The 16,397-nt window shown below is 39.1% G+C and overlaps 2 protein-coding genes across 11 annotated transcripts in view; one reads left to right on the top strand and one right to left on the bottom strand.

Annotated features, from left to right (window-relative positions):
- PHYHIPL (phytanoyl-CoA 2-hydroxylase interacting protein like) overlaps positions 1-1,763 on the top strand; it is a 58,256-nt gene extending 56,493 nt beyond the window's left edge. For both annotated transcript variants that reach the window (XM_049810804.1, XM_049810803.1), the window contains exon 5: positions 567-1,763. In XM_049810804.1, the coding sequence (XP_049666761.1) occupies positions 567-1,101 (535 nt within the window). In that variant the 3' untranslated portion in view covers positions 1,102-1,763. The remainder of the gene's footprint in view (positions 1-566) is intronic.
- Positions 1,764-1,770: 7 nt separating this feature from the next.
- The window catches only part of FAM13C (family with sequence similarity 13 member C), a 58,157-nt gene continuing 43,530 nt past the window's right edge, over positions 1,771-16,397 (bottom strand). For 4 of the 9 annotated variants that reach the window (XM_049810794.1, XM_049810798.1, XM_049810797.1 and 1 more), the window contains 5 exons: positions 11,471-11,554; positions 7,467-7,562; positions 6,024-6,223; positions 4,386-4,487; positions 1,771-3,599 (listed from right to left, as the gene is read on the bottom strand). In XM_049810794.1, the coding sequence (XP_049666751.1) occupies positions 3,476-3,599; positions 4,386-4,487; positions 6,024-6,223; positions 7,467-7,562; positions 11,471-11,554 (606 nt within the window). In that variant the 3' untranslated portion in view covers positions 1,771-3,475. The remainder of the gene's footprint in view (positions 3,600-4,385; positions 4,488-6,023; positions 6,224-7,466; positions 7,563-11,470; positions 11,555-16,397) is intronic. The other 5 variants (XM_049810796.1, XM_049810801.1, XR_007507317.1 and 2 more) reach the window with 4 other exon arrangements.

The raw sequence follows: 16,397 nt of genomic DNA, 5'->3' as shown, positions 1-16,397 counted from the left end.
AAATTATCATTTTGGGGAAAAAAACTATGGCAGACAGTACATTCCTTCCTATAAGCTCTCTGAAAAACATGGTTCAGAAATAACTTTCACTGGCAGTTTTCTGTATGAAATATATACTGTCTATGCTAAAAATACACATTAACAAACAGTATATTTAGCATATTGAGACTGACTTGCAATTTTCGACATGTGATTAAACTAAAAAGTATTTATTGTTAGAATTGTAGTGGAAGGCTGAACAAATCAGCTAATTAAAGATACTGGTGGTTTGGGGGCTTTTTTTGTGCTATTCTTTGCCTGCATATAATACCCACACAGCTGCCAGAGAAGCCAGACTGGGAAAGCAGATTTTCCCCTTGAGCAGGAGGAGTTATTCTAGCTCTTTCTGAGTCTGGCATCACTTGATTTTCTTGGTCCTAAGATTGTGACACTAACCACAGTTTTCAGTTTAACGGTTTTCCTTTGTGTCCCTTCAGTATGTTACCAAACAGCACGACGTCCTAACTTTTTCCACTTTTTCTTGAACATGTGTTACAAAATAAACAATACCAGTCATTCATTTGTAGAGAGCATCATGGGAATGCTATGCAGCCCTCTGTTAAGGATAACAGTGGCAGCCATGGCTCTCCGATCAGTGGGAAGCTGGAAGGCATCTTCTTTAGCTGCAACACCGAGTTTAACACTGGAAAGCCTCCACAAGATTCCCCTTATGGAAGATACAGGTTTGAGATTGCAGCTGAAAAACTCTTCAACCCAAATACTAACTTGTACTTTGGAGACTTCTACTGCATGTACACAGCCTACCACTACGTCATTCTCGTTATCGCCCCCGTTGGATCACCAGGAGACGAATTCTGTAAGCAGCGCCTTCCTCAACTAAATATAAAAGATAATAAATTTCTGACCTGTGATGAAGAAGACGGTGTCATGGTTTACCATCATGCCCAGGATGTTATTTTGGAAGTAATTTACACTGATCCTGTGGATCTCTCCCTCGGCACAGTTGCAGAAATTACTGGTCACCAACTAATGAGCTTGTCTACTGCAAATGCAAAGAAAGATCCCAGCTGCAAGACCTGCAATATCAGTGTTGGACGTTAAAACTTCCCTGGTTACTTAGGAGCCTTCAAACCTCTGTTGCCCATTTCCATAGTCAGACATTTTTGTCAGAAGCATGCACATGCCGCTGTCACCAAAAGCAAACACGAGTCTTCAAAATCTCCACTAGCGTTTTTAGTATTTCTTCTCTCTCTGTTTCCCTTCTGTTCCCCCGATGCTTTAATGGTTAGAAGTCCTGGATTTCTTTCTGGCAACCATTTATACCTAGATGCTGCAAAAATTGTTTTCTGTTTCTTGCCAAACATAACAAAATCCTATATAAACTGCTTTAGCAAAATAAAAATAACAGCTTATATAAATGGTGTTTAAATATGCATTCATTTTAACTACTGAACAAATACTGGGATAACTCCAAACAGCATGAAAGGTTGTAATTGCAGCATGATTTAAACTTCAGAGCCTAGAAATGTCAGCACTTCCAACGTGTTGTTTGACAGTGTTATTTATGTTATTTATATTAGCTAACTGAAAACAGAAACTGTGTCTCGACATAATAAATATAATAGAAAAATATTTTATTTGTACTGTTGTATAAAATATTATACAATCATATAGAATATATAGATTACATTTTAATATCAATTGTATACATATGTCATGAAATCATTTTTCCCTTATCAAAGATGTAGTTTGTAAACTTCAAATAGCTCTGTATCTGTTCCTGTTGCTCTAGATGACTTTAATTAAAACAGATTTACGAAGGAGACGATTTCTGATTCATAAAAGTTAAGTTATAAATTCTTAAGTCAGTACACTGAAACAACAAACCTCACAGAAATAAAAAAAATTCCTTTTTTAGTGTTCATACTTTTTCCTCCAAACTACTTGAAAATGTGTACGTCTTCAAAATCATGCCAAGTCATAACATACAATATAAATACAAACATGGTTGGTACATAATGGGCTTTATAAAATGAAAATCTTCTTACCAAGATAGAAAACAGGTTGCTTATACTACGTGGTCAATACAAAATGACAGTTAAAGCAAAACACTAAACATGATTCAACGTATTTGAGTCCCTTTTTTTTTTTTTTTTTTTTTAATTATTCTTCCTTCCTTTATGTCTGGGCTAGGTATTTCCCAGAATCCCTGCTTTTCATTTCTAGTACAAAACCCACTGATAATCCTTCTGTTTGTTAATAGTCCACTTTTCACACAAATGGTCTATCACAAATAGTGAAAAAAAACCTTAATAGTACAAAGTGTGGTGCTCTGAAAGTTAAGAAAGATGCATAAATCCAATGGAAAAAAATATCTTTTTTATAATCTTTTTTATAATCTTATTTATAGTAAACAAGAAGTCTAGCGTTCCTCATCAGATAACTGTGACACTCAATTATATACCATGTACTTTATCTATCCAAAATATCTTAGCATAATGCAATAATCTAGTCTGATTTTAATATATATGTGGCAATTTATAACACAAGAAATACTTTGACATTTTACAAAGTGCATGCGTCTAAACGAGCTTTGGTAGTTAGAAAAGCAAATGTTATAGCATCAGGCAAAATAAAGTGCAAAGTTTAATACATAAATCAAAATTAGCATGTAGTTGATCTATTTACTGAATTTTAAGTACCATGAGCCAGGTCCTGTGAACCATAGTGAAAAGGACAGCAGCCAGTACATTTGTTTTATCTCTTCCCAGGAAACCGTATCTATTTTGTTTTGCCAAGCATTTTCTCTTATTTCTAAAAAAAAAAAAAAGTTCCATTTGGCAGTAATGTTCCATCCTTCTTTTTTTTGCATAGGCAGCATCACTTTGTCCTACTCCCAGAATTTTAGACCAAATCCTGGCACTGGTTCTTTGTATGCACCTTTCTTTGAAGCTGCTGGAATTCAACAGCAATGCTGTCTTGAAAGATAGCTTACGTTCATGAGTTTTTCGCTCATGTTTCGTTTAATATCTAGTGAATTGGCACATTGAGAACCGACATTAATAGTTAATTATAGTGCCTGTTAATTCTGGAAAGAAAGATGTGGTACAATATCATATACTAAGAACCTGGAGAGCATTTCCTCATGCCTTTTAAAACTAAGAGCAGGTCAAACTGACAATCTACAATACTTCGGCGTCCTTGTAATTTCTAGCATTCTCACAGTGCACTTCAAGGCTTTTTCAAAAGGAAAAAAAAATATACCGTAGTCCACTCACCCGTGCTTAATTAATAGTCTTGCATATTGCTGTCCTCTCTCATCCCAGCTAGTATAATTGGTAAAGTGCATCAAAAATCTCAGTGTGTCAAATAATTGTGCAGCAGACCAAGACCTGTAAAATTACTTCCTCTTTTTCATTACGTGTTTCTTTGCTTGGTTTTTGCTAAAGAACAGTATCACAGCATTGCATTCGCTTCAAATTGTTTTGGAAATATCATGCTTGCTGATGAGAACCTCCAAGAGCCTGATTTTAGCTTTCATGTGCTTGTATTCGGAGTATTCTTCAGCCATTGGCACCCTATCTTCTTTTTGAGGACTCCTATGAAAAGGAAATAAAAGTGCCATCACTTTTATGAGTAAGGGGAGAAACAGTCTTTAAAATTAATTCTGCAACAACTAATGAGAATTGGGTTGCATTTTTTTTTTTTTTTCCTAACTGTAGGTGACTAAAGGTAATTTGACAGGACCAAAAAGCTCTAGTAGACAGAAATGAAATAACAGTATTTAAAATACTGAATTTTCATATACCAAGTAATTTTCTTTCTTGTCAGCCATGCAAGCATGACAACTTCATTCTCAAACACGCAGAGAAGTTATTACACATAGTGCTTTGAAAACTGTTACCAGAATACTCCATGCCCATATCATCCGTGGTTTTCAGCAAAAAAGTTTGCTAAATGAAGGGAGAAGGATAAACGGCGAGTGTAAAGTAGCCAGTATTGTCTACGGGTGAAAGAAACAGTGGTTCCTGCTTTTAAATCTGGCCTCTAAAAGTGTCCCAACTGCCAAGTGTAATCCCTGCTGATTGACATCATCAGAAAGACTCTTTAGCAGCCTCCCTTCAGCTCGGGGTTTATACCTTCCAGGCATGTCCTGGAAGCTCCCCAGGTCCAGACTGTCCTCAGGGATGCCCACATGCCAGAGGAACTAAGCAGGGAGGTGGACATCTCCACAGAGACCAGACACCTCCATGGTATCTTCCAGACCCTAGCTGCAGCTTTTCTGGCCGGCTCCCCTAAGAGTAACCACCCTAGCAGGAGCAAACACGTCTGTATAAGAGCCCAAAGGGGAGAAGGAGAGGGATTTTGTTGAGCTGGTTATTTACCTTCCTGTCTGTTTATAGAATTGTTCCTCGAACTCTCTCAGAGCTTTGCGAAGCCTTTTCTTATCTGCTCTTGTTTCTCGGAGATGTTCAAGCAGAACAGGCCTGTAAAACAGAGACAAGAACATGAAACCCCCAAGTGCTTGGAAGTATTGTAAAGGCTGTGGCTTTGGGTAATAAGCAGCTGGCTGCTACGGACCACGGCAGGCACTGATCTCTCAGTGCCCCGAGATGTTCCACCACATCCCTCCAACTATGGATATAACTGGCCACACGCGATAAACAGTTGCGCTCCTTCCCTTTTACTAGTATTCTCACTCTTCTAATAAAGTGAAGGCAGAGACTCTGTGGACAACATGGAAGGAAAAGCTTTCAGGATTGAGTCTTGCTAGTGGTCTTAATTCTGTGTGGAATTAACGGAGTTGACAGGCCTCAGAATCTCACAGGAAATGCTTTGCATCTCTCGAACTGAATTAATAAAGTCAATGTCCAAGCCCTACTCCTAAAAGCAGCTGTTACCAAACATGACTGTGATGCAGTGGAAATACTAGTGGTACCCAGAATCAATATTTTTGGAGGCCATGTTTTAGCTGGTATTTGGAGAATAAGGTTTTTAAGCAGAGAAAGAATTCCGTTACGACATATGCAGCTGGTGGTTTTTTTTTCTGTAATAGCAAAATGCACAGAAATATCTTCACAGCATTTGTGAGCAAACTATTGCATACATAGTCAAGTTACGTATAAAACCGAGACATTTTTATTTACTCTTGATTTTGTTAGAGCCTGGTCAACTTCATTTATGTGTCTAAGCACTCCCAATCAAAACACAAGAAAAAGATACCCTCCCACAAGCTCTGAGATCACATCTGTTCCTGGAAGGCATATTCTTCAACAGGTTTCAGGGCTGAGTGATAACAGCCCATGTGCATCTTGAGATTTGCTGTCTCATGCAACCTGAAATTCTTAACTACAAAGCAGGAGGGCTTTATTTTGGTTTTATAATGGAGGGTAGGAGAGTGGTAGTAAGTTTTTTTTCTAGCATCCAGACACTAATAACTATTCTCATGCAAGGAAGAAATTGATTTTATACCCATTCCCTGGCCTCCCATGTGACCGTGTATTGCATGATCCTTCACTCAGCTCCCCTGTTGCTGTTCATATGCCTGATGTCTCTGGCATTCTTACATCACTCAGAGTCAATCCCAGTACACACACAAACAGAGGAGCAGATTATCCTGCATGGCCGAACTGTGCTTTGTTTTATGACTGCTTTGTAAGAACATTAGTAGTTAGATATCTAAAAATTTTGCAGCAATTATAGGTAGGGCTACGTATCTTTACTATGCCATTATGTCATATCTACCACTCTGTATATGTAGTTATATCTCCTATCTGCTCACATTCCTTCACCTTTCTCTTCATGGACTTGGCACAAAGTTCGTTCTTTGAATAAATAGCTCAAACCACAGGTATGCTGCCCAAACAACAAATACCGTCTGCCTCTTTTCTCCTATAAGAAAACACTGAATCACTTCTTTGGTATAGAATATTCCCATGCAGTAAGTATGGATCATGTTTCATTTACAAAGTCTACATGAAATATTTTAAAACATTCAGGAAAAAAAAAAAGACAGAACTTACATTGTTGCCTCGTGTAAATTGGACATAGACAAGGCTGTTTGCCTGAAAACTTTCTTTTCATCCAGAGGCGAAACATACGCAGGCTCACTCTCCTCCTGAGAGTAACACAGATGCTCATCGACAGGGAGGCAAGATATCGGACCGGATGATAACTCATGGCTGCTTTGAGAATGGTCTTCATCTGAGTCTTCCTCTTCCTGCTTGTAAAACGTAAAGCATTATTGAATTAGTTGTTTACATTACAATACTAACAATTAATAGGATGACAACATAAAGAATTGGGATCTAACTTCGGGATGTATTCACTGAAATAGATTACACATATTGAAAGCTTTACCCAGGTCAACCCGAGACTGTTCATGAGAGCTCTCATGGGGCTCACTGAGTTACTGTGTGTTGTCCACCATGACTAAACAGGACAGATGATGGCCCTGCTTCTGAGTATCTCCAGCCAGAAATTTACTTCTGTTTACGCAAAAGCCTTTATATGTGGCAAGGATTTAAAGAACATTCTGTATTTCTGTAAGCAGTGCAGTCTTGGTGGAACTTGTACTCCTCTCATATACCATCTACTGTTTGTATTATGTCCAGAAATTCTGACTGTAACAGGACTCGGAGGTAGAGATTCCACAGTTTTACAGCTACAAATGTTAACTACCAAAATAGAGTGATGTCACTCACTGTCTTCCTCATGTTCCTTCACCCTCAGAAGAAAAGTTGAGCTTTTGAAACTAAAGCTTAAACATAAAAACTCCTAAGAAGTAAAGCACAAGGGAACGTCAGTTAAATTTTTCAAATAAAATATCCGTGTGCGTGTGTACAAAGATTTACACTGGGATTTTTCAAAGCAATCTAAAGCTCCACTGTCATCTAACAAGGCAATAGTTCATAATTTTTAAAATCAACCCAGCCCCAATTAGTATTAGATCAGTATTTTTGATAGAGGCATGCTAATTAACTTCCAAATAGCCAGATTCTGCTACTTCTACTCACAGTGAGACCAGTACTGTTACATTACATCGATACATTATTAAAGTACTACGAACAATATTTATGTGCTACATAACTGATAAAAGCATTGACAATAAAATACAGAAGATAGATATAGTGACAGTGTAGGGCTTCATGGAAAGAGATAGGTTTCATTCTGTGTTGCATATGTTAGCATAATAGAAAACTAATGCCAGCCTTTGATCTCTTACCCCGTCATTTGAAGCGATTGCCTCAGAAACTGCTGCCGTACATTACAACCTCTGGCATGCTTAGAAGTTGAATTTTATAGAGCATTTGCTCTGGTTGAAATATCAACACCCTGTATTAACCAATGAGCAGATTCTTCAAATATCAGTAGTTCTATTGCTGCCAAGCTGACATACAGGTACAAATCAAACACAGCATTTAATATGTTTACTGGACAATGGATATGAATTCTTTCCAACTTACAATTGTTGTGATCAAAGATGGAGTTGCGAGAAGTTTCTTGATAATTCTGTATCTGTCATAAAGAGGTTTCATGAGACTCTTTTCTTGCTTAGTTACCTAAAGAGAAATCATAACAAAATATACTCCTCCAAAATTAAACATAAAAAAAATAATAAGATTTCTCATTTGCTCCTGTAAAGCTAAGAAAGGTATTAGAAGAATATGACCTGATGTGTATTTTGCTTCCATAGATATTCCGTGGGAACTGTATTTTAATCCATACAATTTCTAAAAATGAAAATAGCAATCTATTTTCTAATGGAAAATACACCACGTGGATTCCTCACTTCCTTGAGCCACACCACCCAGGCAGAGGGTAAACTATTCTCTGTCTCTTTCTGAAGATGCTAATAAGAGTTGTAAGAGTTAAGATATGCTTCTACTGTGCACATTGCATTGACACCTCACCTACTTAACTGTAATAATGGCAACAGGTAAGCTACAGTAACGTGACAGTCCACCTGGGACAATATACTCAGCGGCCCAGTGGGATGGTGGGTGCTGAAAACGCAGCTTTACAGCCTCAGTGAGTGAGGTGGCTCCATGCAGAATTGCTGTGTGCATCCCTCACTGGAACTGCCTTCCATGGTTGGGATTAACTGTCTGTTCATTTAGTTTGCGCTTGCGCTAAGTGCATTAGCAGTGTTGATTTGGAGGAGAATATTGTTTTAGATCAGGTATTGAGAGCCTGATCCAGCCACAAATATTTGTAAATTCAAAAATAAACCTTATGGAAACTAGCTGTGCAGTAGACTGACTTACTGGACTAAGGAAAAAAAAAAAAAGAGTAAATCACACACACACACACACACACACACAAAGACAACAGAAAAACAACATGTTCCTCAGTGATTAAATGTCAAAACAGGGTCATTTCCAAACCAGTCCACCATCAGCCTCTGCTCCTCAACTCACATGCCTATCAGCACCCACTGGATACAACCGCACTGTCTTTTCGCACAACTACTGCACTACTGCATTGAAGCCCAGCTACACACGCTCCGATGGGTGACCACACGGCAGGTTTGAAGAGACACATACTGGCTGACGGTATGGACAATAGTCCAGAGTTGCTCAGAAGCAGACAAATCCCTGGTCAGCAGGAGTAAGGGTGACAGTAGACAAATACAGGTTGACGACACCACATATGTCTGGCTGATTGAGTCGTTAGGGACTATTTCTAGAGGTATGCTTCACTGCAGAATGGCAGGGCTTGCCTATCCCAGCTAGTCCACTTCTCTTCCCCAGTCTTCATGTTCCATTTGATTGTAACACATTCAAGCTCTAGGAAATGCCAAACAAGCCAGAACAGATCATTTTTTGTTTTAAACCTAGTCAGTGCCCTCTCCATCTGACTACTCAGGTAAGGCTGGGTAAAGATGGTGTCATCCATACTATACATCAGCAGGGCAATCATCATCACCAGTGCTCTCTACTGTGTTTCAAGGCTGCTGTAGTCATGATACTCTGAATATGCAGCAACTTGAGAATTTTTTCTGATGGGTTCTCTCTTTGTACTCCCAAAAGAGGTTTATACAATAACTGTGACATTGTCTAGGACTGAATTTTGCTATTTGCTTTGAAAACAACAAAAAACCACCACCAACAACAACCACCACTAAAGTTTTTGCATAATAGGCTAAATTTCTGATTATTTTCTTGGAATCCCAGTACACTCCATTCCAATTAACCTTTTGATAATGCTATGGTGTGATATTTGTTAAGTGACAAGGCATGTCACAGGTTGCTAGCTCAAACGTGCACTTGCAGCCCAGAAAGCCAACCATATCCTGGGCTGCATCTAAAGCAGTGTGACCAGCGGGTCAAGGGAGGCGATTCTCCCCCTCTACTCTGCTCTCACAAGACCCCACCTGGAGTACTGCACCCACCTCTGGGGCCCCCAACATAAAGAGGACATGGACGCTCCATGTTGGAGCGAGTTGAGAGGAGGGCCACAAAAATGATCAGAGGGCTGGAGCACTTCTCCTATGAAAACAGGCTGAGAGAGTTGGGATTGCTCAGCCTGGGGAAGAGCAGGCTCTGGGGACACCTTATAGCAGCCTTCCAGTACCTAAAGGAGGCCTACAGGAAAGCCAGAGAGGGACTTTCTACAAGGGCATGTAGTCATAGGACAAGGGCTAATGGGTTTAAACTGAAAGAGTGTAGGTTTAGATCAGACATAAGGAAGAAATTCTTCCCTGTGAGGGTGGTGAGGCACTGGCACAGGTTGCCCAGAGAGGCTGTGGATGCCCCATCCCTGGCAGTGTTCAAGGCCAGGTTGGGTGGGGCTTGGAGCAACCTGGTCTAGTGGAAGGTGTCCCTGCCCATGGCGGGGGGGTTGGAACTACATTATCTTTAAGGTCCCTTCCAAACCAAACCATTCTATGGTTCTATGAAACATCTAAAGTAGGGAATCTTGAGGCTCCAGCAATCAACGTTCAATATTGTGAAAATCCATTTTCTGCACTGGGACAGTTCTTTGATAGCAGGCACCTGTTTTCTTAGCGAATGTCACCAGAGTGCCTCTGCCTGGGCAGTCAGTCCTTTGCCATCTCCAAGTCATCACTCCCCAGCTTTTACAAACTGTGTGAGCTTCCCCAGGAGATCTCTCTTTCCCGGACCCCTCCAGCTCTGAAGAGGGCACAGGCCCTGTGCTTGCCACTGAGCTTGGACCTCGCTGGCCTCATTCTCCAGCTGTTCTTGGTGCCCAGGATGCATGCAGACTCTTCACCCCTTTCCCTCAGGAAAATACATTGATATAGATACAAAGACTAAAATTTGCTTCTGTAAGAGACACAATTATTTAAGTATGCAACTCTGTGTGGAGTGGCTCCAGATTGCTTGTTTATTTTCAATGACAAAAAAAAGATTTAGAAATCTTGCCTAACTTTAAATTCTTGACTGTCCCTGAGCTTTCTGTGACCTTAAGTCAGAGCTGTTTGGCAGACTTAGGATTCCCTCATGGCGGCTTAGTTTCACTGATCACCTCTTTCCTTATGCAGTTAGCATCTTCTTTCTTAGCTGATCATAGCGCTGCTTCAGCCTTGAGAAGGAACACCCTCTCTGACCCCCATGCTACAAAGCATGCCCTATTCTCTTTTCCAGCTTTGAATCTTCAAGTCTCTTTTACCTCTATATAGCACTAATAACTCAATTTCTTTTTTGTTCTTCTTAGGAAAAGAAATTTCTTCATACCCTTCCTATATATTCTGTCCACCCCTCAGCTCTCATTCCAAGCCCAAAGAAGATGGAAAAAAAAAATTATTTTATCCAAGATGCAGAGAGATCAGATTCAGATCACAATCATTTTAACAGCTGGCATATTTTTGGACACATGTTGGTGCCACTCCCTTTTTCCCCTATGACAACAAGTACTAGTCAGAAACAGAGACAGTCATAAGAATACAGACTTAGATATCAAACAGGAATTCTCAGTTGCGTATAGACAAATTTTCAAATCATCCTCTCACCAATGTTTGTTTTGTACCTACATTCAGCAATGAAGTCCCTTGAAAGGATTTTAATTAATAGTTTTAAGTGCTGCTGTGAAATAAAGGAAAACACAGATGACAGGTCATGTCATTTTTGTAGTTCACATCTCAGATGGTGCCCTATAAACCTTTCTCAGCTGCTAAGCATTCTAATGTTTCATACGTCATAGCAGAGCTACAGTATGGATGAGCCAAGTCTGCTGTGATGTACAATCCTCCACCTTTATCATCAAACCCTGCAACTTCCAATCATGAAGAGAGATACAGGGCCTCTAGAAACTTGCCCTCTTATTTTATTTTTTAAAATATAAACCAAATTCATCAGTGTCAGGCAACAACATTTATACCTGAAATAACTAAAATTATGTTAATAGTGTAAAATTCATCTAAATACATTTAATATATGCATCCAAAAATATTTGTTAGAGAAGTTAGATAATTTTTAATTTACCTATCTTTCCATGGTATACTTACAGGTTGTCCATGAATACTCTCAAAATATAGTAGACATTTCTGAAGACTGATTTTTTCCAAAGCCATTTGCTTTTTTGTCATATCCTATTTAAAAAAGTTATTTATAAGATTATGAATCAGGATTTCATGACAAGGGTACAGGTATGTATCTGTTTAATCATCTATTCTCCCCAGATAAACATTAATAATGAATTCTGTTTCTGTCCACACTGAGGTCAATGGGGACTTGGTATTAACCTAGCAAGCACAGAGTCCAAATTTACATGACTGAAGTTTTAAATGAATCAAAGTACATGCTACCTTCTCATGGCCTAATGCCAAGTTGATGAAAGCTATGGAGATAGTTCTACTGATTAGAGTAGGCTTTAGGTCAGGCCTCTACCAGTAGAAAATACACTGTATTTACTTTGTATGGCCACAGCGGAGCCTTTGGGGCCTGAAGGCGTGCTCTTTCTTCTAGAGAAAGATGCATGACTGAAAATGTACTGGAAGGATGGAATTACTATTTTTCTTAACTGTCATTATATAAAGATCTAATACTTGATTACCTTGATTTCTTTCAAAATTACTATTCTATGAAAGCAGTTTAACAAGCTTAAAGTCAGGAAGCAGTATTAGGCTATTGACAGAACACTGCATCCTTATCTGGAAAGTTTCCAAGGGTAAAAACTATGGTCTTAGTCAATAAGGCAAGAATCTTCATGTGTTGCTCAATCAGAGCCTGTATCTGAAAAATTTTTCTGGGAATACTGGTTGACAGAAAGTCTAAACAAGCAGAGTTTTTTGCTTTAAAATCACAGCCAAATTGTATGCACATGAGGTATACCTCATTGTTGGGTTTTGGGAAGGCAGGCTCACAAAAGATGACTGCAACATATGAGTAGAAGATGTTGGCACTGAAGTCCCACAGATACCAGTGCAGTACTTTCCTAGAACATTTTCCAATTTTTAGGTAACATTTATGAATAATTGTTGTAACTGAAAAACTAAAAAAGTATTTTTCTCGTCCATCCTAGGGAGAAATCAATTAATGAGATCTGTATGTTATTAACTTCTATTTGCCAGATCAGTTCATAAATCATATATAGCATTCCCCATTATATATTAAGTAGGATTTAGTTGTAACAAATGAGAACAACAACCATTGTAGGCAAAATACTCAGAAACTTGCAAAAATGCAGAGATGACATTCCTCAACTTTTTAATTATTCATCAAGAGAGAGAAATAGATTTGCCTTGGCTGGTAAGGGATGAAGAACAGAAAGCTTCAGCTATGCAAACACAACTCATTTATGGAGTGGAATGATAGATTCACAATGAAATCCCTAAATATTCAATCATTGTGATACTCTGGTGAACACCCCATCAATGCTGAGCACACTAGAAAAAGGTGCTGTCTCTAAAATTAAATGGAAGAATAATCTGATCAGGCAGCAGGAAATTATGGCTGGACAGTATGCATCTGTAGAACTGCTATGGGAAAGCTGCAGAAAGTGCAGCCCTTTAGTTACAATGGGAACAGAAGTGGGCTTTCTTCCTCAGTCACAAGGTTCTTGCTCAGCTGGGCTGAACACCTAACACTAGCAGTTTATTAAAAAAATCACAATATGAATCACTGGTACCAGAAAGAATAATGTTGATTTTTCAACAGTGCAATTTGTCAGTATTGGTGATACAGCAGTATTTGTATAGGTGTCTGATGCAGGGAGCACACCATTTAACTGGTATTTCCCTCCTCCTCCTCTCCCATTCCTTCTCTTCCCAAGAAGATCTGCTCCTGACACTTGCATGTTTTCATCTGGGTTGGAACAGCAAGGAGCACATGCAGCTAATGTCATTTTCCACAGTCTCTGCCAGATCACGACAGATCTGTATGAATTAGGGCCCAGTGTTTGGTGGTTTGGAGAAGAGCTCATCCACCACAATGAAGTAACGTGAAGAACAACAGAGTTTGGTGAGGGGGGGGCAGGCGGGGTGCCTTTCTGCAGAAAGTTGATGACTAGGTTAATTTATTGACAACTTGGAGAAGTATTTTTAATAATTAGCCTCCACTTTTTAAAAATACATCAAGCCCTGAAGAAGTAATGCTCTTCTAATATCAAAGGACTGCCTTGCTGTTAACTTCAGCAGGAGCAAAACCTTTCTTGTTTGCTGCCCAAATGCAAAAACAGTGCAGAACCACTAATCACATGTTGCCTTAAAGGTCTGCGTAAGTTAATCACTCCAAAATTATCTGTCATTCACGTTAAGAGAAGAGCTGCTAACTAGAATGCAGGAGTATGATAAAGTAGCTAATTTTCTTATTTATTGCTAGTTCTGCAATTAATACAAGGTTAATTCTTTCAAAAACTATTAAGCCTGGAGCAGCTGAATGGTTAGGAGGAAACAGGGACTGATGATTAATATTGATTTTACACATGAGAAACAATCTCAAGAGGGTTTAGCATTTGGGCCTATTTCATTAGCTCATTTTATGAGCAATCTCAAGACGGGTTTGTATTCAGCTAAGTTTGAAATGGCTGATAATTTCAAAATCAGAGAAGGCAGGTGGAATCACAAAATGCAGAATTGCCTGAGACATCTTAGGACTGTAGGCTGCCTACAGCAGCATGAAATTCAATGCTAATTAAATGAAAACTCTGCTTCATAGCCAGAGAAAAGATGAACTGAAGTGGGTCAATAACGAGAAGACAGATACACAAAGGCAACCAGTCTGAGAAAAGCCTTGGGGGACAGACAGCAAATGTTCAAACTAAACATAAGGAAAAAGTTGTTTGTTGCATGTGAAGAAAGAAAAAAGGAGACTATGTGTGAAGCTAAGGTAGCGGTTTGGTTTTTATAACTTGGAACAAAGGCACACAAAATATTGTATACAGCTGTCTTCCTCACTAGGCAGTTCCCTGAGTGCTTACGCCTTTTAAGGTCGCTGTTGTTTTTCCAGACAGAAGATACAAACTCTGAGGACAGACAGTGTGACAGCGAGGACCGGGCCCGGCTGAGGCTTTTCGCTCTCGGAGGCAGCACTTTTGTTTCCAGGCAGGCCCGAGTCCAGGTTCCCAGGGCCTACTAAGGCTGCCACTTGGCAATGCGTGGTGGCTCATTACAAAGCAGCATTTAACACAAACATAGGAAGAAAAAGGCAGGCAACAAGTGACAAGACACATCCATAGAACGATGCCAGTTTACTTCAGCTGAGGGTCAGGCCAAGTCTGAGTGTAGCCCCCTGTGAAAGGCTGCGTTGGCTGGTGAGCCACAGCCGAGCACCGCAGGGCTGCTGCTCCTCCTCGCTGTGACTGGAGTGGCTATTACATCCCCAGCCACCGAATTCGGATTGGCTTAGAAGTCAGGAGTTGGGTTTTGGGGATTTGGTGGGGTTTTGAGTAATACGATTCAAATTATGTCTGTTGGCCTTTTCTGGCTCCTGAACTCCTACATTCACAGTCTTAATGTTTTTTGGGGTTTTTTTGTGTGTTTATTTTTCTGAAGCCTTGGACCTAAAAATGAGGTAAACTGTTAAATAAGTCACCAGCTCCCAGCACGAGGAGCTAGCAACACAAATAGTAACAGGTGGCCATCCCTTTTTGGGTTACTGAATCATTCACAGGCCAATCCCAATTTTCTTTGCATCTTCTCATTCAATAACTTTACTCACAGGCTTTTTTGTGGGAGGGTTGTTGTGTTCGGAAAACCACATTCTGCTATTTCATATTCAGATCTTGTGGTTTGCCCTCTTTAGAGACACTGGGTGGTACAGGATTTTACTCTGCCCCTCTGTTAAGGACACGCATTCTCTCATTTGTATTTCAGCAGGGCATTAGAGGCTTTCCACTGTTGAACTTCAGGGGACAACTCAGCAGGCTTTTATGGAAACACTATCCTTGCCCAAAATAACAAAATCTTGAAAAAAAGAAAAATTTATCTGCTATTAGTTTACTATTAATCTAGCTCAGATTCTGATACAGGATCTAAATGTTGTATACGAAATACAATGTTGCAGATAAAAAATATCTACAGTAACACCAAAGTTGCACATAGCTAAAATGAAGCCTTTGATCTTTGCTGTAACCAGCAGACAAACTTATTCTGCCCCAAAAGTCCAGAATGACTCATAATCAAAACCGATCACTTTTAATGTTATACTTAAGGACCTATTAAAATATATCGTTTTGAAATAGATCAATTTGACTTCATAGTATTCCTCTTTTTAGCCTCAGTTCCATAGCGGTTTTGTGTAACTATTATCAAACACCTTTGCTAACAAACAGAGTTCTCTCAACACAAGTTCTCTCTACAAGAATACGAGAAGAAAATAAATAAGATCTTTTAAAAAAATTTGAAAATATGAAGTTGGGCAAATATTTAATTTACATTACAGAATTCTCTGCAAGAATATTTCAAGCCAGCACTGCCATTGCACACATTTAGGAGGCTCTCTCTTGGAAAATCAGGAGAAGTCCAATTAATTGAAAAATGAGTGGGACAGAGACCCGCACCCAACTTACTCTTATAAGAGAGTTTTTCTGGACAGAATTTCCTCAATGACATCTGTTTTGGTGTCATCTGATCTCACTCCTTGCATAATAATAAAAAAAAAAATTAACATCTGAAAATATTATCATACAGTCTGCACTGTTGGGATTTTTAGGACTATATACAGACAGCATGGGTTTGTTGTCATCTTTTGTTTTCTTACAAAGGAGTTCTGGTTATGAAACACTTTTTCCATTTCAGGTTTTAAAAAAAGTAGTTTATAAAAAGAAACAATTAAAAAATCAGTCATGTATGCAGAGCTCAAGATCTCAGAAGCACAGCATCATTATGCACAATTCTAGTTTTTATACAGTAACTAATTGTTTAAGAATGAAGAACAGAAGAAAAACAAAACAAAACAAAAATTATCTCTGCCACGTCCTTTCTGCTACTGAAA

Source organism: Accipiter gentilis, chromosome 9 (genome assembly GCF_929443795.1).
Source record: "Accipiter gentilis chromosome 9, bAccGen1.1, whole genome shotgun sequence".
Classification (NCBI taxonomy): Eukaryota; Metazoa; Chordata; class Aves; order Accipitriformes; family Accipitridae; genus Astur; species Astur gentilis.
This window is presented reverse-complemented; position numbering and strand designations above follow the sequence as displayed.